We start from the raw sequence: 26790 nt of genomic DNA, 5'->3' as shown, positions 1-26790 counted from the left end.
TCTGGGATCCACGCTCCCCTCAGTCCTCCCTCAGTGTGCTCACCTTGACTCAACACAGGACCTGGGATTCTCTCCCGGGCTCACCAGACACCCAGACACTTATACCGCCACAGCAGCCTCTCTGAGACCCCGCCCCGTGCTCCCCCTCCCCAGCGTCTCTGAGACCCGGATGTCAGGAAATGCATGAGCTCATCGCGCACTATGGCCTCCCAGGACCAACTCGGTTCTGGGGTCCAGGCTCCCCTCAGTCCTCCCTCAGGGCACTCACCTTGACTCCACGCAGGACCTGGGATTCTCTCCCGTGCCCACCAGACACCCCAAGCCTTATACCGCCTCCGCAGCCTATCTGAGACCCCGCCCCCTGTGCCCCCTCCGCAGCTTCTCTGAGACCCGGATGTCAGGAAGTGCTGCACGTGCTCATCCCGCCCTATGGCCTCCCAGGGCCAACTCTGTTCTGGGGTCCAGGCTCCCCTCAGTCTTCCCTCAGGGTGTTCACCTTGACTCCAAGCAGTAACTGGATTCTCTCCTGTGCCCGCCTGAGACCCCGCTCCTTATACCCTTCCGTAGCCTCTATGAGACCCCGCCCCTTATACCCGCTCGGCAGTCTCTGTGACACCCTGACCCTTATACCCTTCCCTGCCTTCAGCCCTGGGCGGCCCTGGGGCGGAATGAGCACTTGGCAGCGAGTCCTCACGTATCCGGGTCTCAGGGAGGCTTAGGAACAGGTATAAGCGTCCGGTCTCAGGTGTGCTATGGCTAGACCCCAGGTCCTGCGTGGACTCAAGGTGAGGGCCTTGAGGGAGGACTGAGGAAAACGTGGACCCCAGAACAGAGTTGGCCCAGTGAGGTCATAGGGCGGGATGAACACGTCAGCACTTCCTGACTTCCGGGTCTCAGAGAAGCTGGGGACCTGGGATAAGGGGCGGGGTCTCATGAGCGCGGAGGGTAAAATGTCACGTCCTTGGTGGACTAAGGTTAGGGCCCTTAGGCAGGACTGAGGGGACCCTGAGGGAGGACAAAAGGGACCCACCAGATCACCGCCCTTGCAGGTGGCCGTGGGAGGCCCCGGGGTGGGATGAGCACGGTAGGCCTGTCCTGACGTCAGGGTCTCTGAGAGACTGGAGACCTGGTATAAGGAGCAGGGACTCACACTGGCAGACGGGACAATCCCAGGTCCTGCCCAGAGTCCAGCCTGCACGCGAGGAAGGAAGGACTGAGGACGTTAGACCCCAACACAGGGAGGGATCCTTCGCCCTTCCGCGGGGGCGTTGGAGGCGCCAGAGTGCGGTCAGCAGATGAGATGTTTCCTGACCTCTGGGTCGGGGTCCTCAGGAGGTCAGGTGTTTGGTGTGAGGGGTGAGCCTTCAGGTCCGCAGAGGGTGGACTCCCAGGACCCCGAGGGAGGACTGAGCAGACCCCCAGCCCTGGAACAGGGGCCTCAACAGAAATCTGCCCCTGTGGTTAGTGCTGGGAGGCCAGGCAGGACGTGAGGAGGAGGTGAGGACCCAGCATCTCTCCATCCTAGGACCCTCGGGAGGCCCTGGGCAGGTGCGGCCACCTGTGGGACCCCCTCTCTGCTTTCTGTTCAGATTCGGGGTCCTGTTCTGAGTTTCTCCTCCGGCCTGCAAAGGGGAGGGTCCAGGCCCTTAAGGGGAAGAGTGAGCACGACGAGCGAGCCCCGAGGGGACCACGCACCCCAGAACTCAGAACTGGGGGGACCTCACGGAGTCCGGTCCAATTCTCCTACCAGCACCGAGGCCCAGAGCTGTGCCACAGTCTACACAAGAGGTGCGCCCTCCATTCCTCTTACAGGGGCTCCAGGAACCGGGAGGCGAAGGCCCAGGTCTGAGACCGTGTCGTCAGGGCACAGAGCAGAGGAGGCCCAGGCAGCGCCAGGAGTCCAGGGGAGGTGCGTGCCCTGAGTGTGTACCCAGGGGCTCCCCCTCCCAGAACAGAGGGCACCCCACAACATGCAAGTCACCCCACCCCCCTGACAGCCCCAGAACCTGGGGCCGTGCTGGCTGCACCCTGAGGAGCCCCCTCACTTCCTTCTTCAGGTTGGCAGGGGACAGGCCGCCCAGGAGGAGCGCCCCTGTGAGGCCCGAGGGCAGCCTTTAAGAGGCGACCTGTAAGTGGCCTTTGTCAGAGCTGCCCAGGGTGCCTTTCTCCGCCGAGGCCGCTCACACCCCCTCTCTACCCCAGGTATGAGGTCCCCTGCCCACACCACACTCCCGTGGGCGGCCCGACCCCAGTGATCAGGCCCCCGGTCGAGATGAGTGAGCTCCGCCAGCCTGAGGCCGACCTTCAGGCCCCAGTCCCGACCCAGGGTCCGGTGGAGGCGCCGCTGCTGGGGGCTGCGGGGGAGAAGGCCACATCCCCCTGGTCCTCCGCCTCCCCTGGAGCCCCCTCCTTCTCCACCTATGCGGAGTCCTTGCCCCAGGAGGCACTTGTTGTGCTGATGGCTGACCTGGTGGCGTTCCTGCTCAAGTATCGCCCCAGGGAGCCGACCTCCAAGACGGAGATGCTGAGTATGGTCCTCCGGGAGCATCGGGACCACTTCCCCCTGGTCTTCAGCCACGCTTGCGAGTGCATGCAGCTGGTGTTTGGCTTGGACGTGAAGGAGGTGGACCCCCGCGAGCGCACCTACGTCCTGGTCCCCACCCTGGGCCTCACCTGGGATGCGGTGCTGAGCGACGGGCAGAGCACGCCCGAGGCCGGCCTCCTGGTGCTGGTCCTGGGCGTGATCACCCTGTTCGGTGACCGCACCCCTGAGGAGGAGGTGTGGGGAGTGCTCGGCAACATGGGGGTGTGTGCCGGGAGGGAGCCCTGCATCTATGGGGAGCCCGGAGAGCTGCTCACCGAAGTGTGGGTGCAGGAGGGCTACCTGGAGGACCGGCAGGTGCCCCACAGCGACCCTGCCCGCTGCGAGTTCCTGTGGGGTGCCCGGGCCTACGCGGAGACCAGCAAGTGGCAGGTCCTGGAGCATCTGCTCAGGGTCAGTAGCTTGGATCCCAGGTCCTTCCCATCCCTGTGTGCAGAGGGTGTGAGCGACGAGGAAGAGGGAGCCTGAGCCAGAGCAGCAACCAGGCTCCTTCCAGGCCCAAGTTCACTGGTAGCAAGTGAGGCTGGTCCTTCACTCTGAGTTTGAAGAGAGAGCGGTCGAGTTTCCAAGTAGTGAGGGCCCCTGCGAGTGGGGGGAACATGGTGTGTAGCATCTTTGGGTTCCTGTTGTGTAAGATGACATGGAATTTCATCTCTGTTTTCTTTGGGAATTTTTCACATATTGTCTCATTTCAAAGAAGGCTTAATAAGCTTCAGTATCTAAGTTTGCAAATGACATTAATCACACATGTATTTGCATTAGTTCAGTTCAATGACAAGAGTTTTGCAATTGTGTAAAACAAATTGTAAGATTCCCATACTATTTTGTGATGGTGAACAAGATAACATGGCATTGGAATAGGAATTTACTTGGAAATGTGAAAGTAATTAGCAGTACAACTGAAGGCCACCACGTTGTTCCTCGGGACACCCCGTCGTCCGCTCAGTGGTGGGTGCCCTGCTGTGGGACTTTCCTGTTCCAGCCATAGGGCAGGGCCAGGCCCCGGGCATGTGGGCCAGAGGGGGAGTGGCTGACCTGGGGGAGCGGGCATTGCCGGCACCCATCTTCCTGGCGAGACACCACCCGCAGGGCCCTCAGGAAGGGAGGCAGTTGGGGGGATGGAGGGCCGCCAGGTGGGGTGTAGTGGAGGCACATTGTTGGGGACCCTGGTGGGGGGGCCGTGACCCCCGGACTCTGGTGGCTGTTACAAGTTCCTCTGTGTTATCATGCCCTCTGTTCAATGGTTTCAGTCAAAGTTTCTCTTAGTAAATTTCTCTGAAAGTTTCAGCTGAGTCTGGCCTCTGCTGTGGGCAATGGAGGGAAAGGGATGCTGCAGGTGAGGGCGGGGGTCAAGCGTCGGAGTCCTGCTCAGCACCCATGGGACACCTCTCCAGTGAGAGGGTAGGGTAGGCACTGTGCAGACCCAGAGATGGTGAGCGCTTTTTTCCATTTCATAGGTGAATTGTAAAGTTTTAGTAAAAACTGATAATTGCCTAAAAAGGCAGTAGAGAAGTTAAAATGTAAATGAAAACCTTGATTATCTCAGCAGGAAAAAGGGAACATAGGAGCAACAATAGTTGGACAGACACTGCTATGGACTGAATATTTGTAAACCCCTGCCCCTCATTCACCTGTTAAATTCTAACCCCCAAAGGGATGGGATTTGGAGGTGGGGCCCTGGGAAGTGATTAGCCCATGAGGGGGGAGCCCTCATGAATGAGATTACCTCCCTTATAAAAGAGGCCCCAGACGGCTGACTCATTCTCTCGTGCCTTGTGAGAAGATGGCTAGTTGATACAACTAGACAAGAAATCAGTCCATACGAAGAAGAGCTTTATGACTATTATTTATTACTCAGCTGTACAAAGGAACGAAATTGGGTCATTTGTAGATGCGTGGATGGATCTAGAGACGGTCATACAGAGTGAAGGAAGTCAGAAAGAGAGAAACAAATATCGTGTATTAATGCACATATGTGGAACCTAGATAAATGGTACAGATGAACCGGTTTGCAGGGCAGAAATAGAGACACAGACATAGAGCACAAACATATGGGCACCAAGGGGAGAAAATGGTGGGGGCGGGCGGGGGGTGTGATGAATTGGGAGATCGGGATTGACAAATGTACACTAATGTGTATAAAATGGGTAACTCATAAGAACCTGCTGTATAAAAAAATACATAAAATAAAATTCAAAAATTAAAACAAACCAAAGAAATAAGAATAGGTTTATGACATTATCAATCACAGTAGAAAACCACCTGTGAAGACAAGTGGACGTACTTGCCACAATGGGCTCTGCATCGCCAAGTTTGCTCCCCCAACTCCGCAGCCTTGCAGGGAGGCCTTCCTATTGGTGGAAGGCCAATGGGCGTGTCTTTTGCTTCCGGAGGCGCCAAGCCTTGGGACCTCAGGCCCTCAGTGCGCGTGGCTATTGGTGCTTCCGTAGCAAAGCGCCTCCTCACGTGCTCTTCTGATCCAACCACTTTCCCTGTAAAGAGACGGCTAGAACTTTCTCCCTCATCTTCCTGGGGCTTCCGGGAGCAGCCGGAAACGCACGTGGCGTTCGCACAGAGTGCCTGGGACAGTCGGCTGCACGGTTCCTGGCTGCTCTGCTGAGACGAGCTCTTCGGCTGCTCTGCTGAGACGAGCTCTTCAGCCCCTCGTGAGCGGGACTCCGGAGCCATCCACAGAGTCAGAGCAAGTCAGGAGACAGGCGGGGGCTTTGCCGGGGGCTGGACTCCGCAGGTACCGGGGGCCCTGGGAAGGAGTGGAGGTCGGGGGAGGGCTACGGGCTGCTCGGTTGGGAGTGGGGGAGCGGCGGCGGAGGGTAGCGGGCTGAAGGGGGGCTGAGGGAAGGGTCCCCCAGTGAGCGGGTCAGAGGGGAGGACCGCTGGCTTCCGGGGTGGCTGGTGGGGGGCGTTCTGGAGTCGGGGTGCAGAGGGTGGGGCTAATGGCTAAGCGTGGGGGGGGCCGGAGCGGAGGGCTTCCTGCCGGTCGGGTGGGGCCGGCTTTGGGGGCCAGAAGAGAGGACGACTGGCTGCGGGGGTGGGGAGGACGGCACGGGCGGGCCCCACCCCGGGGGCCGAGACGGGAGGGGAGGGCTAACGGCTGCTGCGTGTGGCGGGAGGAAGGGGGAGCTACTCCTGGCTGAGGCGGGGGTCGATGGGGAGGACTCCCGGGCGTGGGTGCGGTAGGCGTTAGGGGAGCTCCCGCCGGGGCGGGGCGTGGGGTGGGGGGGAGGACGCTCGTGGCAGTTAGGGGGCTCCGGCTTCCGGGTGGGCGGGGGCAAGACGGGTGGGCTGTGCGTCTGGGGTACGAGAAGCGAGAGCCCCCGGCGCTGAGTGTGCTCGGGGGAGGACTCCCCGGTGTGGGGAGGTGAGAGAGGCAGTCTGGCCCGTACGCATGGCGGGGCGCCCGGCTTCCAGGGCCCAGAGCGGAGCGCCCCCAGCTGGTGGGTGGGGGAGGGTGTATGGAGGGGATGTAGTGCGAGGGGCCGGGGAGGAGCCGCCTGGCCACGGGGGGCGTAAGTGATGCTGAGAGGGGGAGGCGCTGGGGCTGCTGTGATCTCGTGGAGGTTGTTGGCCATGGCAGATGGATTTGTGGGGGTCCAGGGAGGGGCTCTGGCCCGCTGCATGAGGCATCGAGAGCTTCAGGTCGCCTCTGTCCGGGTGGCACAGGAATTGCAGAGGTGGGTGGGCAGGGCAAGGCCCTGGCCTCCACACAGAGTACACAGATTCTTTACGAGGGTGCTTTGCACATTCACCCGGACACGCCGTACCAGAGTTGTAAAAAAGTCTCCATAAATTTACCAGTATTGCAAGTTTACATGATAAGTTTTCTCGTCACGGGGGAATTTTAGTTGATGGTACTAATGATAATATATCTTCAAATATTGGGAAACCCATGGATCAAAGAAAAAAATCGCAGAGGGACTTAGAAAATATCTCAACGTGAATACTAAGAAAGCACAACTTACCAAAATTAGTGGGAGGCAGCAAAAAGCGACAGGAGGAAACTGTATTCCTCTAAATGCTTCTGTTAGGAAAGAGTCAGGACATAAAATCAGTGAGCTAACAGTCCATTTAGAGATGCTAGAAGAAGAAGAGCAAAGGAAACATAAAATGAAGTAATAAGAGAGCTAAGAGAGGAAATCAGTGATAGAAAGCAAATTATGGACACGACGAACAAAGCCATGCGCTTCTTTCAAAAGAGCAAGGAAACCGAGAAAGTCCTAGAACGATGAATCACGGAAAAATAGAAAGAACGCTGTTCACCAATATGAGGAATGAAAGAGGGCCAACGTTACGGATCAGATGTACATTAAAAAAGAGGATATAGGGGAATATTATGGGATATTATGGAAATGTTTATGCTAACAAATTGGAAGACTTGAGAAATTCCTTGGGAAAAAGGCAGCTTCCTAAAACCGAGGCCAGAAATGTAGAAAAGGTGACGAGCCTTCTATCTGTCTTTTTTTTTTTAATTATTTTATTTTATTTTATTATTGTTTCTTGAGTCGTACGCAACAAGTGCTCTTTTGTTATTATTTTTAAATTTTATTCTTACTTTTGGCTGTGTTGGGTCTTTGTTGCTGCGCGCGGGCTTTCTCTAGGTGCAGCGAGCGGGGGCTACTCTTCGTTGCGGTGCGCAGGCCTCTCATTACGGTGGCTTCTCTTGTTGCAGAGCACGGGCTCCAGGCATGTGGGCTTCAGTAGTCGTGTCACGTGGACTCAGTAGTTGTGGCTCGTGGGCTCTAGAGCGCTGGGTCAGTGGTGGCGGCGCATGGGGTTAGTTGCTCCGCGGCTTGTGGGATCTTCCCAGGCCAGGGATCGAACCTGCGTCCCCTGCACTGGCAGGTGGATTCTTAACCACTGCGCCACCAGGGAAGTCCCTAGCCTTCTATCCTGTAAATAAATGTAATTTATAAAAAAAGTTTCCTAAAGTCAAACAAACCAAACAGGGCAGGGAGGTGCTCCAGGCTGTTGCTGTGAGGGGCACTAGGGTGGGCTGTGTGGCACAAACATGATTCTCTCCTCTTTGCACCCACAGGCCGGTTCCCACACTTCAACAGCCTGTGCACACCTGTTTGATCGCTTCCCCCCACCCTCAGGTCCTCGAAGATGGCGATGGCTCTGGCGGTATTGCGGGACTGGTGCAGGTCGATGGGCGTGAACGCTCAGCGATCTCTGCTCATCCTGGGAATCCCAGATGACTGCAAAGACCAGGAATTCCAGGAGGCTGTGCAGGCTGCCCTGCATTCCCTGGGCAGGTACCGAGTGCTGGGCAAGGTCTACAGAAAGGAGCTGGGGTCGAGTGTTGCCCTGGTCGAGTTTGCTGAGTGTTTAAATCGAAGCTTGCTCCCCCACCAAATACCAGGCAAGGGAGGGCCCTGGACTGTGGTCTGCCTGCCCCAGGCCCCTGATGCTGATTCACAGGATAGACCCAATTTCCCTGCGCAGCCCCAGAGACAAGCAGTGGTTGGCAGGGCAGGTGAGGCAGGAACTGCAGGTCACTCAGGAACTGCAGGGGAGGAGGAAGCTGCAGGGGAGGCGGGAGTCGCAGGTATGGAGGGAGACACAGGTGAGGAGGAAGCCTTAGGTGTGGAGGGAGCTGAAGGTGAGGAGGGAGGTGCAGGTGAGGAGGGAGCTGCAGGTGAGGAGGGAGCTGAAGGTGAGGCAGGAGCTACAGGTGGGGAAAGATCTGAGGGTCGAGCAGGAGCTGAAGGTGAAACAGGAGTGTCAGATGAGGAAGGAGCTGCAGGTGACGACGGAACCTCAGGTGAGGCAGGAGTTGCAGGTGAGGCAGGAGCTGCAGGTGAGGAAGGAGCTGCAGGTGAAGCAGGAGATGAAGGTGAAGCAGGAGCTGAGTCAGATGAGGAAGGAGCTGCAGGTTACAGAAATGTTGCAGGCGTGGCAGGACTTCTGAGTATGGCAGGACCCACGGGCGAGGCAATGACTGCGCCTGAGGAAGCAGTTGTGACAGCGGCAGGCGCCATGGGTGAGGCAGGGCCCGGGACCCAGCAGTGGAGGCAGGCCTTGCAGCCCCTGCTAGACAGCATGGGCTACCAGGAGCTGGGAACCTTCTCTGGGATGGAAGAGCCGGGCCACGGGGAAGAGTCCTCTGAGAGCTGGCTGGAGCAGGCCAACGACATGCTGCACCTGTGGCGCCACGTGTCTGAGAGGGAGAGGAGGAGGAGGCTGGTGGAGAGCTTGCGTGGCCCCGCGCTGGACCTCCTGCGCGGCCTCCTGGCGGAAGATCCCGAGCTGGCTGCCCAGGACTGCCTGGCTGCGCTGGTGCAGGTGTTTGGGAACAAGGACCCCCGTGGGAGTGCTCGGCTGAAGTTCGTGACCTGTGCCCAGCGGCCCCAGGAGACTCTCTCTGCGTACGTGATGCGCCTGGAAGGCCTGCTGCAGTCGGCCCTGGAGAAGAGGGCCATCCACCCGGCCATGGCGGACCAGGCGCGCGCCCGGCAGGTGCTGATGCGGGCCCGGCTGAACGACACGCTCCGGGACACGCTGAGGACGATGCGGCTGATGAGGAGGCCTCCCGGCTTTGCGGGGATGCTGCGGCTCATCCAGAAGACCGAGGCCCGGGAGGCCGACCCGGCTAGCAGGGAGCACTTCCCAGGGCAGGAAGAGGCCCGTGTGGACGTTGGAGTGCTGGCAGCAGCCGCCCAGGCCGCCGCGGCCCATGAGGCCATCACCGCAGGCACCACTGCACATGGCACCAAGGCCTCCCCGGCCGGTGAAGATACCACCGCCCAGGCCGCCCGTTCCAAGGAAGGGAGCGCCGAGGACCACCCGGCACGTGAGGAGGCCAGTGGGGCAGTTGCCGGCACTGCCAAGGCTGGCGAGGCGGGCCCTGAAGACCATGGTGCCGCCAGGGCAGCCCCTGGCCCTGGGGAGACCAGCAAGGCATCCGCGGCCACTCAGGAAGACGGAAGTGCTGCCGCCCCTGCGGGCCTAGGTCAGGCAGGACCCTCAGATGCCCCCAGGGTCCCCATGCCTGGCCGGATGGGCAGTGCTTCCCCGGTGGCCCCAGGAGGTCCTGGCTGGGAGCCAGAGGGCCTCGCCCAGGCAGGAGGCCAGGAGGCCGAGGAGAGCCCCAAGGAGGGGCTCAAGCCCGTCCCAGAAGAGCCGGGAAATGAAGACGGGGCTGCAGAGATGAGCCCCCCGGGGTCCACCTCGGGCCAGTAGGCTCAGCAGGTCCCGGGGCCCCCAGGCTTGGAGGCAGGGGGAGGCCAGGCCCGGCAGCCTACTGGCCCCATATTAGGGGCTACTCAAGGTGCCTGGGCCTCCCTCCTGAGTGGGGACCCCTATTCGTCATCCCCTGGGGCAGGTTGCTCCCTGTACTGGCAAGCCCAAATGTGTCCCTGTAGGCCCCAGAGGGACCCAGGTGTCAAGGAAGCCCCCAGCCGCCGCTCCCCTGCCCCCAACACACACACCCTAGCCATCGACCCCCCGCAGAGCCCTGAGGTGCGCCACGTGCCAGCCAAGGCTCTGGTCTCTGTGGGCCAGTGTCGTGAGCTCGACGTGTGCTTTCTGGGCATAGATTCAGGCCCAGCGCTGCCTGTTGTTGTGGAAATGTGCATGTGTTCTCCTCTGAGCAGTTCCCCCAAGCCCTGCGCGGCGTCGAGACCCCGAGCCCAGTCCCAGGAGCCGGCGGGAAGGACGGGATGGACGAGGTCACAGCCAGCACCCACCCCAGGACCTGGGATCCCACCTGGGACCTTGGGAAGGAAGACCTTGACCGGGGCTGCAGGAGGTCTGCGGGAGGCCCCCCAGGGCTTGTGTTCTGCTGGGCCACCCCGTTGTTCCTCGGGACTCCACGTCCCCGGCTCGGTGGCGCGCGCCCTGCTGTGGGACTGTCCCGTGGCCGCCATAGGGCAGGGCCGGGCCCCGGGCATGTGGGCCGGAAATGGAGGGTCTGCCCTGCGGGGAGCGGGCATGGCCGGCGCCCATCTTCCTGGCGAGAGGCCACCCGCGGGGCCCTCAGGAAGGGAGACTGTGGGGAGACGGAGGGCCGCCGGGTGGGGTGTAGCGGAGGCACCTTTTTGAGGACCCGGGGGGGGGGGGGGACCCGTGGGCTCCGGTGGCCGTTAGAAGTTCCTCTGTGTGTTGTTATGCCCTCTTTTCAATGGTTTCAGTCAATGTTTCTGTTTAATAAATTTCCCTGAACGTTTCATCTGAGTCTGGCCTCTGCTGTGGGCAATGGAGGGAAAGGGCTGCTGCGGGCGAGGGCGGGGGTCCAGAGTCCGATTCCTGCTCAGCACCCACGGGACACCTCTCCAGGGAGAGGGTAAGGTAGGCACTTTGCAGACCCAGACATCGTGAGGGTTTTTCTTCCAGTTCACAGGTGAATTGTAAAGTTTTAGCGCCCTTGACCGTGGGCCGCGTCTCGGACGATGCTCGTGCTTGAAATCGTGGGTGCTGTGCACGGCCCGGAAGGCCAGGGGACACACAGGAGGGCCTCTGACCTCGTGGGCCACACGTGGGTCCGTGCACGTCTGCCTGGCCCGGGGGCTCCGGGACCAGAAGGCCGTGCCCGGTTTGCACGAGCGCTCGGCCTGTGGCTCTGCACCCGTGCACGAGTGTCTTCGTGCCCCCTGCGATGACGGGCGTGAAGCAGGAGGCTGACGTGCTGACGGGCCTGCCCTTTATGATGTCACTTCCTGGCTGGGCTGTGATGTCACCCCCGAGCCACCGGAGCACTTCTGTGAGGGGCTGAGCGGGAGTGTGAGCCCAGGGTGCTGCCGGCCGCGCTGCACTGTCCCGTTTACGTGGCGGAGGGACACGCCGCGCTCCGCATGGCTGCAGACGAGAAGGGCCCCGCCGCGCTCCGCATGGCTGCGGACGAGAAGGGCCCCGCCGCGGGCAGGGCGCCCGGCTTCGGCGAGGCGCCTCTTCCTCCCGACACAGCGGCTCCGGCCCTCGGCTCAGGGAGCTGCACCCCCCAGTCCCTCGCCCTGGACCAGCCCGTGCCCGCGGGACACCCCGACCTCAGGCTGCTGCCTGGAGAAGCCGCTTTCCAGGATTTGACGGAAGAGCCTTTCTTGAAAGGGCCTCGCACCGCCTGCGAGGCCGTGTGGGAAGGCAGCCTGCTCTTCCACCCCTTTCCCAGGAAGCTGTGGACGATCGTCCACAGCAGTCGCTTTGCGTCCATTTGGTGGAATGAAGACGGGACTTGCATAGGCATCAACAGGCCGCTGTTTCAAAAGGAGGTTTTGGACAGGGACGGCCTAGACAAGGTGTTCAAGACAGAATGTATGAAGAGCTTCATCCGCCAGCTTAACTGCTACGGATTCAGCAAAGTGCACCAGGACATGCGCACGTCCCTCTGCGTGACCAACCTGTCCACGAAGGAGCGGCCCGCCCACGTCCTGAGCGAGGTAAGGAGGGCGGGGGACGGCGGGGGAGGAGCCCTCTCCAGGGTCTGAGCCGCTGGGCCCGGGGGTGGGGGTGGGGGGCGGGTGCCAACCCCGGGGCCGCCTGGGACGGCGGCAGGCGTGTCAGGAGAGCTTCCTTTAAAGGTGGTACTTGGGGACCGGCGTGACGGCCGGAGCTGGCAGTGCCGCGCGCTGTGTTGGGACGTTGTTATGGGGGGACCCGAAGCGTTCTCAGCACAGGGACGTCACTTCTCTCCCTCCTCCTTTTCCCTTTGGTGTGTCTGTGTGAGGTGATGCGTGTGAACTGGACCCCCTGTGGTGATCATTTCACAGCACACGCGGGCAAGGCGTCATCCTGTACTCCTGACACGTGGCCAGTGCCGCTCGCGCCTGACACGCAGTCACACCGAGGAACAAGAGGACACTGCTGCAACGCTGGCCCTTCCCGTCCTCCTGCTCGGGGACAGTGGCCCGCCGGGGGGAGGGCGGAGGTCTGTGTGCCCCCTTGACTCCCATAGCTCCAGAGCATCACTTGAGTTGGGGCGCAGGTCCCTTCCTGGGAAGCAGTCAGCGTCCCCGATCTGGCCCCTGGAGGTGCTGGCCAGGGGGCGATTCGGACACTTCCTTAGAAAGCTACCGAACCTTGTTGCAGTCTCGTACCTGCAAACGCCAAGTCCCCTTTCGTGGGCCTTGTACTCATACTACGGGGCCATTTTCAGTCATTTTCCAAGGGCGAAAGGTGATGGTGAGTGAGCGAGTCTCGGGAATGTAAAAGCTGGGGCACAGCGTCCTGCTGGGACCGGGTCCCGCTTTCTCCAAAGAGGCCTTGGGTCGGCTGGGGGAGGGCGCCCAGGGGCCCAGCCAGGCGGCTGCTGCTTGCGAGCAACTCTTCTGTGACTCGGGGTTTCCTTTTCTCTCTCAACTGCGACCTCAGTTACACTTCTACCACAGTCCCCTGTTTCAGAGAGACTGCCCGCACCTCCTGGTGAGGATGAAGCCGAGAGTGCGCACTAAACCAGCATCCGGGCCGGTGGACGGCGAGCCGGCAGCCCCGGGGCACCTCCCGGCGCCCAGCGCCGCGGAGCCTCAGGACGGCCTCCCACCGTATCCTGAGCACATCCAGGGGACCCCGAGCCACCCGCAAGTCGACCATGCCTCCGCCCTGGCCAGGACTGGCTCTGTCGCTCCAGCCCCTCCTCGGACAGCAGCCGAGCCCCCTGCGCCGCATCCCAGCATGCAGGTTCTGGTCCCTCTAGTCCCTGTCCTGGCAGAGGTGGCCCAGCCAGCCGAGGTCCCCTGGCTCTGCTGCGCCTGGCCTCCCGCCCAGATGAGTCCTCCCTGGCCCGTGCCAGGCCTGGCCGCCGCACCCCGCCAAGTCCTCAGCCTTCCCCCCCCCGACCCCGCGCAGCTCCCGGGGGCCGCGCTGCTGCCTCTTGCGCACCCTGGATGCCTGAGGTGGCCGCCAGGCCTGCCGCCCCCCTGACCTTGATCCGTTGGCCGCTGAGCCACTTCTGCCATCGCTGCGTGGGCTCCCGCTCTTTCCTGGAATACCCGGCCCCTCCAGGCAGGCCCACAGAGGACCCTGACCAGGCAGACCCTGCAGACACACGGAGGTGGTGACGCGGCCAGAACCTTGCAGGGCAATAAAGAGCACGGGGACTTGAGAGCGATGTTCCACCCAACACGTGTTTGGCGCCTCCGTCCTGGGCGTGGCTGAGCAGTTGATTCCCCTCAGCAGGAAACGATGACAGGTGACAGCCCACCCCCGGCACGGTGCGGGCACCTAGCAGACACCTGGAGAAGCCCCTCAGACGCCCTGTGTCCACTCACTAGAAAGACCCTTGAAGGGCTGGACAAGCACAAGGAAGGCCCTGGCACCCGCGGCTTCACAGTTGCGGGGGCATCGTGTCCAGCAGGGTCTCGATTTGACAGATGAGAAGAGCTCAGGCCTTCCCGGTCAGAGGCCTGAAAAGAGCCCTTCCTGTCCTGAGACGCACAGGTGTGGAGGTGACGGTCCCTGGCAGGGGCCTGCGGGTGTTCAGTTTGGGGGTGCTCTCTGGTGTCTGGACAGCAGGATTGAGGTTTGCTTTTCACTGCGGGTCCTGCATCTGGAGACATTTTCCTGCTTCTCTTTTCCTTGCCTTTCGAGCTAAACACTTCAAGGGCGCCATGCTCCGCCACCCTCTGGGCGCTGGGGTGTCGAGCTTATACCGCGAGTCCCTGTGGTCAGCGCCCAGTGGTGTGTACAGAGCACTGAAGGCCAGGGCACACCCCCAGCTCACAGCTGCTGCCTCCACGTGTGGGGGATGGGCCGGGGGACCTGGCCAGGACTCTGTGGCTGTCACAGCGATAGGGCGACATCCCCTCCCAAACACTGCTAAGGAGGGGGCGGGGAGCGGGAATTGCCTGGAGTTCCAGGGGTTAGGACTCTATGCTTTCACTGCGGTGGCCCGGGTTCAATCCCTGGTCGGGGATCTAAGATCCCCCAAGCCTTGTGGGGTGGCCAAAAACACAGAAAAGAAAAAAAAAAAGGTGGGTTGGGGGAGGAGGGGAAGTAGACCCAAGGTACCAGGAATGATCCAAGCACCAGCAGCCAGAGGAGCCCCAGGTCTGCCCGGGTGAGGGGTGGTCCCATCTGCCGCTCCCGTCTGTCACAATGCCACAGCTAGTGCACGTCATGGGGGTCTCTTGAGCAGCCCAACAGCAGTGCCCCAAATGAACGATGCAAAAATGGACAGAAGGGATGGAAGAAACCGGTCTACAATAGAAGTGGGAGACTTTGGTCCCCCCTGTGATGGATTCAAATGGATCCCCCAGCTCCCACCCCAACCCTTAAGTCCCCCTGCTGCAGTGCTAATCCCAAGCTGCATGTATTTGGAGATAGCACCCTTGGGGAAGTCAGTAAGGTTAAATGAGGTCACAAGGGTGGGACCCTAGTCCGACAAGAGCGGTGTCCTTTGGAAAAGAGGAAGAGACACCGAAGATCTCCCTGCCTCCCTCCCTCCCTCAGCCTCTCTTCCACCCTCCCAACCTCCCTCCCTCTCTCTCCCTCCGTCCCTCTCTCTCTCCATTCCTCCCTCCCCCTCTGCCCCCCTCTCCCCGCTCCCTCCCTCTCTCTCTCTCCCCCTACCTTCCTCCCCCTCTCTCTTTCCCTCCCTCGCCCCCCTCCCTTTATCTCTCTCCCTCCCTCCCCCTCTCTCCCTCCTTCCCTGCTCCTTATCTCTCTCTCCCTTCCCTGTCTTTCCCTCCCTCCCCCTCTTCTCTTGCCCTCCTTCCCTCCCCCTTCCCCCCTCTCTCTCTCCCTTCCTCCCTTCCCCTCTATCACTCCCTCCATCTCTCTCTCTCTCTCTCTCTCTCTCTCCTCTCTCCTTCACTCCCTACCGCCTCTCTCCCTCCCTCATTCCCCTTCTCTCTCTCCTTCCCGCCGTCCCTCTCTCTCTTGCTTTTGATTCCTCCCTCCATCCTGTCTCTCTCTCTCTCTCTCTCCCTCCCTCCCTCCCTCCCTCCCTTCCCCCCCCCCCAACCTGTGCAGGGAAGCAGCCAAGTGAGGGACCAAGAGAAAACCAGCTGTCTGCGAGCCAGGACGAGACGCCTTCCCTCACCTGGAACTGCACTTTCCAGCAAGTTGAGGTTGGACTTCTAGCCACCAGGACTGGGACCCAGTACATTTCTGTAGTTTTGGCCACCTCCTCTGTGGGACCTTGCTATGGCAGCTCTAAGCAGACTAACACAGCCTGCTTTCATTCTGGGTACAGCGACCAGACAGCACCGCAGTAAGGGAATCACAGATTTGAACAGCACTGTGCAAAGACTAGGTCTCATGACATGTGTAGACTATTAGCCCCAAGAACAGAATAGACACGTGCTCGTCAAGCGTACCTAGAACGTTCTCCAGGGTACTCCACGTGTCAGGCCACACAGCATCCCCCAGTGAACTTAAGGGGATACAAACAAAAGGGCTGAAATCATACAAAGTATGTTCTCTGGCCAAAAGAGAGTGAAATTAGACCTCAATGACAGAAGGAAATGTGGGAAATCTGCAAAGAGAGGGAAATTGAGCCGTGCGTCCCCAAATACCCGCATTAGTCTGGGACGATGCCAAATCCCACGGCACAGGGTGAGGGGCTGAAACAGCAGACACAGATTCTCACAGTGGTTCTGACCAGGAGGCCGAGAGGGAGGGTCCAGCAGGGGTGGCTTGTACTGCGGCCGGCCTCCTTGGTTGCAGGTGGCCGTGCTCTTACCGCCCCTCACGTGGTCACCCTCTGTGCACGCACCCCCAGCCCCTGCCTTCTCTCCTTGTGTGTGCTGATCCGCTCTTCCCTCGAGGGCACCAGCCATCTTGGATTAGACCTCATCCTAATGGCCTCATTTCAACCTAAGAACCACTAACTCCAGTCACAGTGACATTCTGAGGTTCTAGGAGATTAGGGCTTCAACATGCAAATTTTGGGGGGACGCAGTTCAGTCCATAACAATAGCCCAGGGACCGGACAAGGCATCACAAGGGAAATTAGAAAATACTTTGAAATGAAGAAAACACATACCAAAGCCCCCAGGACTTATGGCACGCGGCCAAAGAGGCACTTGGGACCTAAAGCTGCAAACACCCCTGTTCCAATGGAGGTGACACCTCAAATCAACAGCCTCATCTTGAACAGGGACAAGCGAGAAGAAGAGGAAGGTGAGTCCAAGCATCCTGACAACAAATTTTCACGAGAAAAGAAAAACTGCGCTAATCTACGTACGCGGGGATCACAAGACGTGTACTGGTTGGGAACCTTCACTACATGGGGGAGGGCGCATCTTTCTTACACGCTCAGTAACAAGAGCTACATCCACCGACCACTTCATTTGGCCCAGGCTTTTTACAAGCAGGTCACATCATGGGGAAATTCACACCAATGCTTTTGCCTTGTACTATTAGGAGGCCCATTTTACAGATGGAGAAATCGAGGCATAGGGAGTCTCCATGATTTGATCAGCTTGTCACTAGAAGGACTCTTATTCAAGCTACGCATCATATGCGTGCAAAGCCCCATCCCCGCACTGGCCTGACCTGTCTCCCCAACAGTCAAGGGGGATTCAGCTGTCCTCCACGGGGTCCTACTAGCTGATGCCTCAGACCACATAATGGAGAAAACACAGGGAAGCCAGGCATTAGTGCCCATGAGAGCCTGACACTGGATTCTGCCCACGTGGCCTCCCCAGCCCCATCAGGTCACCATCTCTCGTGAAATGGACACGAGGGCCAGGGAGGAGGGTGAGGGTCTAAGACTGAGGGCGTGAGGATGGAGAAGGGTCTTGGACGCGGGGGTCCGAGGCACGGCCCTCTGAAGGCGGCTCCTATGCTCAGGCTTGGGCCCTGCTCTCTCCTTCCACTGCCCACTCTGCTCCCTTCTGTCCCAGCGGCGTGGTGGCCCCACGTTCTCCTGCAGGCTCACTTCCCCGGGCACACTGGCTGTCAGGCAGGCGGCAAGCCTGCATTCAAAGCACGGGGACCGCCGGGCCGGCGGACTCTCCGCATCCCCACGGGGCGTGAGTGTCTGTGCCCTTCAGGGCCCTGCGGATGCACCTCCTCCTGGATGCTTGCTCACACGTGGCTTTACACCCTGCTGCTGTCTTCTGAATGTCACTTGGCTTCACACCCTGCATCCCGCCACCGACCCAGCCCTATCCCTGTGCCCAGCCCCAGCTCAGGGACCACGGACAGGCACAGGCCCGGGCCCCCGCGCTTGCTCACAAAGGCCCCTACAGCAGCAGCCGGCGATATTTGCCACACAGGAGGGTAGGCGAGAGCCAGGCAGGAGGTCAGCCCTTTGCCGAGGAGGCTGGAGCTCAGAGCAGACTTTAGCTGGGGCTGGGGGATGGGGGCTTCTCGGGAAACAGGGCCACGGCTGAGACAACTCACACCAGCCCCTCAGGGGGCAGGCTCAGCGCACGTAGAGAACGTCAGAGCTTCCCGCTGACGGGCAGCAGCTCCCGTGTGCCCTGCCCCGCCCTGGTCAGGACTGGCTGGGTGCCGGGGTGGTGTGTGCTCGTCCAGAGTCTACTGGGGAGGGTGCTGCTGCCCCCCTGAAAAGTGCCTCCCTGAATGTCCCTGGGGCGCTCTTGGCGTGTCCCGGCCGCTGCTGCGCTGCCTGCCACGGCCGTCCCTGGGCTAGCACTGTCCCCCATCAGTCAGTTCACTGCACGAACGGGCACTAGGAATCCCTGCTTTCCCCCGGCAGTGCCCCACGGGGCTCTGGTCCTGGAGCACCCGTTGTCCCAAGAGCACCCATTTCCTGCTGGGGTCCAGGGCTGCAGCTCACCGGCAGAGGCATCTGCTCCCACCTGCCTCCCCCGGGCAGCCCAGGGCAGGTCAGATGGGATCTGGTGGGTGCTGCTCCTTCCACCTCTCTGGGGCGGCGGACCCTCTTCACAGCCTGCATCACCGGGACCCCAAAGCCCTCTCCTGCCTGGCTCCTTTCCAAACCTTCATGCGGGTCTGCGGGTGGCTGGGGCCTGGGGGAGCGTCCTGGGGACCACCCCTGCCATCTGCTACAGCCTGTCCCTCTGCTCAAACACCCTGATCGGGGACACCAGAGTCCTAGGCGGCTCTGCGGGTGGCTGACAGGACACTCCTGTGCCTCTCGCACTCAGGCTCAAAAACCAAAACCTCACGGTCACATTCAGAAGGCCATCAGTGTACTCAAACATTTGGGCATTACGTAGGGAATGATTTCAAAATAAGTCCGAAGCACAGAGATTCGCCCCACATCCCCGCGGCAATGATCATCACTTACCAACCACGAGGAGGCTCGCCAAGTGGCTGCATCACGTCCTGCCAGCTCCACCCGAACCATGATATTGGTGGGGGTGGGGGATGCTTCTCTGGGACTTTCAGATAAACATACATGCACGAGGTCATCAGGACCGGGGCCTAAGCGGCTCTTAGTCGGGGGACAGGCAGGGCAAAAGCCAGGCTGTGCAGACCGAGGCCAGGTTCCGGAGAGAGTGGGCGCTGTGGGCAGCAGGGTCACCCCTGAGGGGGACTCGGGGCTGGGCCCCACGAGGACGCCCCCGACCCCAACGGGGCCGTTCGGCAGCTGGCGGCTGCCCTCCTGACAGAGACTCAGCACAGCCCCGCGGGGACGGATGGGTGCCGCTCAGGGACCTAAGGGTGCGGGTTGCTTGAGGGAAATGCCCTCCGCCAGCTCCCTGTGGGGCAGCCTCTCTCTGGAACACCTCCAACCCTGCCCAGGGCCTTAAAGGCACAGAGTCTGGCATCTCACATCTAAGGGTCAGAGGCGCAGGACTTAAGACCCTGGGGGAGGAAGCACAGTGGTCTGTGTCTGTGTTGTCATGGCTTGAGGACTAACCCCCGACCCCGGTGTGCCTTCGATACAGATGGCCGTGACAAAAATGCTTCTGCTCAGAATTCAGTGGCAAAGGGTCATCCCATGACCCCTCCTAAGTGAAGAGGACTCTGGCAGTGCTGTGTCCCCACTTGTGCGGGGAGGAGAGGAAGACAAGATGGGGACGAGCACCTGACGGCTCTCCAATGCCACACTGCCTAGTAGAGGCTCAACAAAAGCAGGGCTTACCTTTTGTGATGACAAAATCCCCTTCTTTTCCGGCAGGAGTGTCTGAGCAGGTTACATTGGCCCTGAAATTCTCCACCTTTTCCAAGTGCCCACCTGCTATATGGCAGGTGCTTCAAATCCAGGATCCCACGTAAGGTTCACGTTGTCGTACGGCGCTCAGCAGGGAGGGCTGCCTCTTTAGCCCCCGGTGCCGTCTGCACCTCCCACTGCAGTGACCTCCCAATCCCATTAGGCCCAGAAGTTGCTCCTTCCTTTCGATGCCAGGTCACAGCCCAAACCTGTGGGTCTCTGATGCCGCCATATTTCTGCACCTGCCTGAACGCGGGGACACTGGGGGACGTTGCTCCTTAGTGGCTAGGACTTATTTCTAGTATTATTCTGATCCCAGACTCTGTCCTTCTCCCCTCTGGAAATTGCTTTCTTTTCATGACATCTCAGAGAATTTGCAGCTCCATAGGAAACGGAATAGAAAACCAGTCAAAATTGCTGTTCTGTGTGTTTAACTCCTGCAGGATATATTATTCAATTTGGATGTGTGTGTGTGTGTGTGTGTGTCTGTCGGCATGGAGGGAAGGGTGGTGATTTCCCCAGCTGGGTGCAGCTCACGCAAAGCTCCCAGGATTCCAGTCACACGGCGACTCCTTTCCACTTTGGCAGCCTCTCTTCTTCCAAACCCCCTATTTTCATCCATTTCATCCCACTGAAATCTAGACCTTGCTCACAAGTGGCCAAAGTAAACTCCAGGTGACTAAAATGGTCGTTTCCATACGGTTGGTAATTGGCTCTCCCAGGGCAGGGAGAGGAGGGCCAGCCCCGGGAATACCGAGCAGGGCTTCAAAGAGCAAGACCCTCATTTCTCTGGAAATCCTCGCAGATGGCGGGTATGAAACACCTACCTCTTCACTGTGGCCCACTGCAATGCAACAAGAGCCAGCACCCCTTCCTTCCTGCCCCAGGGCGAGATTTCTCTCGGCTTTATCCGTGACCCAGAAGGACATCTCACAGCAATGTCCCATTTCAGACTTTCCCCTCCAACCCAAAACACACCCTCTGCATGTCTGGCTGCTGCCACCGCCCAGCTTCATCACCATCACCTCCCACAGAAGGAACCCCCACTTCCCAAAGGCCCAAAGTGCCCTGGCTCGGGGCACTTAACGCTCCAGGGCTCGCTCCTGGAGCCCCACCGCCTCGTCCCATGTTGTCTTATTCTGTGGGACTTAGGGGACGTCTCACCACCTTCCTCATGTGACAGTGGCTCCTAGACCATCACTCTAGGTGTGGGTGTGTCCTGCTTTTCCTAGCGTTCCCGCTACTAACACAGGCCCTTCCGGAGAGCAGAGGCTCCGTGGAGGTCTGCGGAATAAACAAGCCAGTGGGCAGGGGGCTTATTGACAGAGATGAACCTTCTCCTACTTTCTTAAAATACCCGTGCAAATCCAACTCAACAGGAGATAGTTCGTTTTATTTACAGAATGACAGACAAGACAGGGAAGCAAGAATTGGAACAACAATGGCTTTTATTTTTCTATTTCTTCCCCCATCTATATCACTGCTAAGTACTTCCACGTTTCCAGAGCAGTTCTGATTCCAATTCCGTTATCTTGAACACGGTCACAAAACGAACTGGGAGATTTCCCAACCTCTCTTACAAAACAGCAAAACTCTTGTTCTTGAACTGAATTAGCGCAAATAACTGTGGGATTAACGTCATACACAAAGTTAGACACTGAAGCTTGTTTAGTCTTCTATTCAAAGAACCAACATTTGAAAAATTCCTAAAGAAAACAGACATGGAAGTCCATGTCAACATACACAACAGGAACCCAAAATGCTGCACACCGGCTTCCCCCAACTCGCCCGGCTCTCACTGCTTAGAAGGCTGACCGCTCCCTCTTCAAACTCAGAGTGAAGGATCAGCCCCCCTTCCTGCCCCACGGGAGAAGCTGCTGGACGTGGGACTGGCTGCTGCTCTGGCTGAGGCTCCCTCTTCCTCATCGCTCACGCTCTCTGCAGACACGGATGGGAAGAACCTGGGATCCATGCTATTGACCCTGAGCAGATGCTCCAGGACCTGCCACTTGCTGGCCTCCGCGTAGGCCCGGGGACCCCACAGGAACTCGTAGCGGGCAGGGTCGCTGTGGGGCACCTGCTGGTACTTCAGGTAGCCAGCCTGCACCCACACTTCGGTGAGCAGCTCCCTCCTGGCACGCAACCCCAGCTTGCTGAGCGCTCCCCGCAACTCCTCCTCAGGGGCGCGCTCACCGAACAGGGTGATCATGGTCAGGACCATCACCAGGAGGCCGTCCTCGCACGTGCGCTGCCCGGCCCTCAGCACTGCATCCCAGGTGAGGCCCAGGGTGGGGACCAGGACGTAGGTGCGATCGCGGGGGCCCACCTCCCTCACATCCAAGCCAAACACCACCTGCAGGCACTCGCAAGCGTGGCGGAAGACCTCGGGGAAGTGGTCCCGATGCTCCGGGAGGACCGTACTCAGCATCTCCACCTCGGAGGTCGGCTCCCCGCTACGATACTTGAGGAGCAGGAACACCACCAGGTCAACCATCAGCGAACCAAGTGCCTCCTGGGGCAAGGGCTCGGCATAGGCGGAGACGGAGGGGGCGCCAGGGGAGGCGGAGGACGAGGGGGATGCGGCCTCCTCCCCCGCAGCCCCCAGCAGCGACGCCTCCACCGGACCCTGGGCCGGGACTGGGGCCTGAGGGTCGGCCTCAGGCTGGCGGAGCTCACTCATCTCGACCGGGGACCTGATCACTGGGGTCGAGCCGCCCACGGGAGTGTGGGCACGGGTGACAGGCGTGGACCTCATACCTGAGGAAGAGAGGGGGTGTGAGCGGCCTCGGCGGAGAAAGGCCCCCTGGGCAGCCCTGACGAAGGCCACTTACAGGTCTCCTCTTAAGGGCTGCCCTCGGGCCTCACAGGGGCGCTCCTATTGGGCAGCCTGTCCCCTGCCAACCTGAAGAAGGAAGTGAGGGGGTTCCTCAGGGTGCAGCCAGCACGGCCCCAGGTTCTGGGGCTGACAGGGCAGTGGGGTGACTTGGGTGTAGTGCGGTCCCCTCAGTTCTGGGAGGGGGAGCCCCTGGGTACACACTCAGGGCACGCACCTCCCCTGGACTCCTGGCGCTGCCTGGGCCTCCTCTGCTCTGTGCCCTGACGACACGGTCCTCAGACCTGGGCCTTCGCCTCCCGGTTCCTGGAGCCCCTGTAAGAGGAATGGAGGGCGCACCTCTTGTGTAGACTGTGGCACAGTTCCGGGCCTCGGTGCTGGTAGGAGAATTGGACCGGACTCCGTGAGGTCCCCCCAGTTCTGAGCTCTGGGGTGAGTGGTCCCCTCGGGGCTCGCTCGTCGTGCTCACTGTTCCCCTTAAGGGCCTGGACCCTCCCCTTTGCAGGCCGGAGGGGAAACTCAGACCAGGACCCCGAATCTGAACAGAAAGCAGTGAGGGGGCCCCACAGGTGGCCGCACCTGCCCAGGGCCTCCCGACGGTCCTAGGATGGAGAGATGCTGGGTCCTCACCTCCTCCTCACATCCTGCCTGGCCTCCCAGCGCTGACCACAGGGGCAGATTTCTGTTGAGGCCCCTGTTCCAGGGCTGGGGGTCTGCTCAGTCCTCCCTCGGGGTCCTGGGAGTCCACCCTCTGCGGACCTGAAGGCTCACCCCTCACACCAAACACCTGACCTCCTGAGGACTCCGACCCAAAGGTTAGGAAACATCTCATCTGCTGACCGTGCTCTGGCGCCTCCAACGCCCCCGCGGAAGGGCAAAGGATCCCTCCCTGTGTTGGGGTCTAACGTCCTCAGTCCTTCCTTCCTCGCGTGCAGGCTGCACTCTGGGCAGGACCTGGGACTGTCCCGTCTACCACTGTGAGTCCCTGCTCCTTATACCAGGTCTCCAGTCTCTCAGAGACCCTGAAGTCAGGACAGGCCCACTGTGCTCATCCCGCCCCGGGGCCTCCCACGGCCACCTGCAAGGGTGATGATCTGGTGGGTCCCCTTAGTCCTGCCTAAGGGCCCTAAACTTTGTCCACCAGGGACGTGACATTTTACCCTCTGCCCTCATTAGACCCCGCCCCTCATCCCAGATCCCCAGCTTCTCTGAGAACCGGATGTCAGGAAGAGCTGATTTGTTCATCCCTCCCTACGGCCTCCCAGGGCCAACTCTGTTCTGGGATCCAGGTTGCCCTCAGTGCTCCCTCAGGGCCCTCACCTTGACTCCACACAGGACCTGGGATTCTGTCCAGTGCCCACCAGACATCCCCGCCCCTTATACCCCCTCCCTCGTCTCTCTGAAATCCCGCCCCGTGCTCCCCTCCCCAGCGTCTCTGAGACCCGGATGTCAGGCACTGCTGCGTGTGCTCATCCCGCCCTATGGCGTCCCAGGGTCAACTTTGTTCTGGGGTCCACGCTTCCCTCAGTCCACCTTCAGGGCGCTCACCTTGATTCAACGCAGGACATGGGATTCTCTCCCGTCCTAACCAGACACCCCGACCCTTATACCACCTCCCCAGGCTGAGAACCCGCCCCATGCTCCCCCTCCGCAGCGTCTCTGAGACCCGGATGTCAGGAAGTGCTGCACGTGCTCATAACGCCCTATGGACTCCCAAGGCCAACTGTGTTCTGGGGTCCAGGCTCCCCTCAGGGTACTCACCTTGACTCAACGTAAGACCTGGGATTCTCTCCCGTGCCCACGAGACACCCGGACCTTTATATCGCCTCCCTGAGACCCCGCCCCGTGCTCCCCCTCCCCAGAGTCTCTGAGACCCGGATGTCAGGAAGTGCTTCACGTGCTCATCCCGCCCTGTGGGCTCCTAGGACCAACTCTGTTCTGGGATCCAGGCTCCCCTCAGTCCTCCTTCAGTGTGCTCACCTTGACTCAACGCAGGACCTGGGATTCTCTCCCGTGCTCACCAGACACCCAGACACTTATACCGCCACCGCAGCCTCTCTGAGACCACGCCCAGTGCTCCCCCTCCGCAGTGTCTCTGAGACCCGGATGTCAGGAAGTGCTGCACTTGTTCATCCCGCCCTTTGGTCTCCAAGGGCCAACTCTATTCTGGGATCCAGGTTCCCCTCAGTCCTCGTTCAGTGCTCTCACCTTGACTCCAAGGAGGAACTGGATTCTCTCCTGTGCCTGCCTGAGACCCCGCCCCTTACACCCCCTCCCCAGTCTCTCTGAGACCCCGCCCCTTACACCCCTCCCCAGCATCTGAGACTGGGATGTCAGGAAGTGGTGCAGGTGCTCATCCCGCCCTATGGCCTCCCAGGGCCAACTCTGTTCTGCGGTTCAGGCTCCCCTCAGTCCTCCCTCAGGGCCCTCACCTTGGCTCCACGCAGTACCTGGATTCTCTCCTGTGCCCGCCTGAGTCCCCGCCCCTTATACCCCCTCCCCAGCCTCTCTGAGACCCTTCCACTTACACCCCCTCCCCAGGGTCGCTGAGACCCGGATGTCAGGAAGTGCTTCACGTGCTCATCCCGCCCTGTGGGCTCCTAGGACCAACTCTGTTCTGGGATCCAGGCTCCCCTCAGTCCTCCTTCAGTGTGCTCACCTTGACTCAACGCAGGACCTGGGATTCTCTCCCGTGCTCACCAGACACCCAGACACTTATACCTCCACCGCAGCCTCTCTGAGACCACGCCCAGTGCTCCCCCTCCGCAGTGTCTCTGAGACCCGGATGTCAGGAAGTGCTGCACGTGCTCATCCCACCTTATGGTCTCCCAGGGCCAACTCTGTTCTGGGGTGCAGACTCCCCTCAGTCCTCCCTCAGGGCGCTCAACTTGAATCAACACAGGACCTGAGATTCTCTCCCATGCCCGCGAGACACCCAAACCCTTATACCGCCACAAAAGCCTCTCTGAGACCCCGCCCCGTGCTCCCTCTCCCCAGCGTCTCTGAGACCCGGATGTCAGGAAGTGCTGCACGTGCTCATCCCGCCCTATGGACTCCCAGGGCCAACTCTGTTCTGGGATCCACGCTCCCCTCAGTCCTCCCTCAGTGTGCTCACCTTGACTCAACACAGGACCTGGGATTCTCTCCCGGGCTCACCAGACACCCAGACACTTATACCGCCACAGCAGCCTCTCTGAGACCCCGCCCCGTGCTCCCCCTCCCCAGCGTCTCTGAGACCCGGATGTCAGGAAATGCATGAGCTCATCGCGCACTATGGCCTCCCAGGACCAACTCGGTTCTGGGGTCCAGGCTCCCCTCAGTCCTCCCTCAGGGCACTCACCTTGACTCCACGCAGGACCTGGGATTCTCTCCCGTGCCCACCAGACACCCCAAGCCTTATACCGCCTCCGCAGCCTATCTGAGACCCCGCCCCCTGTGCCCCCTCCGCAGCTTCTCTGAGACCCGGATGTCAGGAAGTGCTGCACGTGCTCATCCCGCCCTATGGCCTCCGAGGGCCAACTCTGTTCTGGGGTCCAGGCTCCCCTCAGTCTTCACTCAGGGTGTTCACCTTGACTCCAAGCAGTAACTGGATTCTCTCCTGTGCCCGCCTGAGACCCCGCTCCTTATACCCTTCCGTAGCCTCTATGAGACCCCGCCCCTTATACCCGCTCGGCAGTCTCTGTGACACCCTGACCCTTATACCCTTCCCTGCCTTCAGCCCTGGGCGGCCCTGGGGCGGAATGAGCACTTGGCAGCGAGTCCTCACGTATCCGGGTCTCAGGGAGGCTTAGGAACAGGTATAAGCGTCCGGTCTCAGGTGTGCTATGGCTAGACCCCAGGTCCTGCGTGGACTCAAGGTGAGGGCCTTGAGGGAGGACTGAGGAAAACGTGGACCCCAGAACAGAGTTGGCCCAGTGAGGTCATAGGGCGGGATGAACACATCAGCACTTCCTGACTTCCGGGTCTCAGAGAAGCTGGGGGCCTGGGATAAGGGGCGGGGTCTCATGAGCGCGGAGGGTAAAATGTCACGTCCTTGGTGGACTAAGGTTAGGGCCCTTAGGCAGGACTGAGGGGACCCTGAGGGAGGACAAAAGGGACCCACCAGATCACCGCCCTTGCAGGTGGCCGTGGGAGGCCCCGGGGTGGGATGAGCACGGTAGGCCTGTCCTGACGTCAGGGTCTCTCAGAGACTGGAGAGCTGGTATAAGGAGCAGGGACTCACACTGGCAGACGGGACAATCCCAGGTCCTGCCCAGAGTCCAGCCTGCACGCGAGGAAGGAAGGGCTGAGGACGTTAGACCCCAACACAGG

General features: G+C 60.3%; 3 protein-coding genes across 3 annotated transcripts; 2 read left to right on the top strand and 1 right to left on the bottom strand.

Annotated features, from left to right (window-relative positions):
- The first annotated feature begins 2272 nt into the window (after positions 1-2272).
- Positions 2273-3070, top strand: LOC116747226 (melanoma-associated antigen 10-like). Its single transcript, XM_032619005.1, has one exon. The coding sequence runs from the start codon at positions 2273-2275 to the stop codon at positions 3068-3070; it is 798 nt and encodes a 265-aa protein (XP_032474896.1).
- A 2087-nt stretch (positions 3071-5157) lies between these two features.
- LOC116747224 lies at positions 5158-13474 on the top strand. Its single transcript, XM_032619003.1, has 5 exons — positions 5158-5351; positions 7656-9798; positions 9985-10635; positions 11352-11994; positions 12956-13474. Exons 2-5 carry the CDS (start codon positions 7727-7729, stop codon positions 13472-13474), a joined length of 3885 nt encoding a protein of 1294 aa, XP_032474894.1. The 5' UTR covers positions 5158-5351; positions 7656-7726.
- LOC116747225 (proline-rich receptor-like protein kinase PERK2) lies at positions 5554-6192 on the bottom strand. Its single transcript, XM_032619004.1, has one exon. It carries the CDS (start codon positions 6190-6192, stop codon positions 5554-5556), a length of 639 nt encoding a protein of 212 aa, XP_032474895.1.
- Positions 13475-26790: the final 13316 nt, after the last annotated feature.

Source organism: Phocoena sinus, chromosome X (assembly GCF_008692025.1).
Source record: "Phocoena sinus isolate mPhoSin1 chromosome X, mPhoSin1.pri, whole genome shotgun sequence".
Taxonomy (NCBI): Eukaryota; Metazoa; Chordata; class Mammalia; order Artiodactyla; family Phocoenidae; genus Phocoena; species Phocoena sinus.
The sequence above is the reverse complement of the archived record's forward strand: the minus strand, read 5'-3'. Positions and strand labels throughout refer to the sequence as shown.

Bases quoted from the DNA above. Each gene is read 5' to 3' on its own strand.
- LOC116747226 (XM_032619005.1), top strand. From the start codon at position 2,273: ATGAGTGAGCTCCGCCAGCCTGAGGCCGACCTTCAGGCCCCAGTCCCG.
- LOC116747225 (XM_032619004.1), bottom strand. From the start codon at position 6,192: ATGGCCAACAACCTCCACGAGATCACAGCAGCCCCAGCGCCTCCCCCT.
- LOC116747224 (XM_032619003.1), top strand. From the start codon at position 7,727: ATGGCGATGGCTCTGGCGGTATTGCGGGACTGGTGCAGGTCGATGGGC. The intron at 9,799-9,984 runs GTAGGCTCAGCA...GTGTCCCTGTAG, and splicing joins CCGGGGTCCACCTCGGGCCA to GCCCCAGAGGGACCCAGGTG. The intron at 10,636-11,351 runs GTGGGGTGTAGC...GTGTGAGCCCAG, and splicing joins GGGAGACGGAGGGCCGCCGG to GGTGCTGCCGGCCGCGCTGC.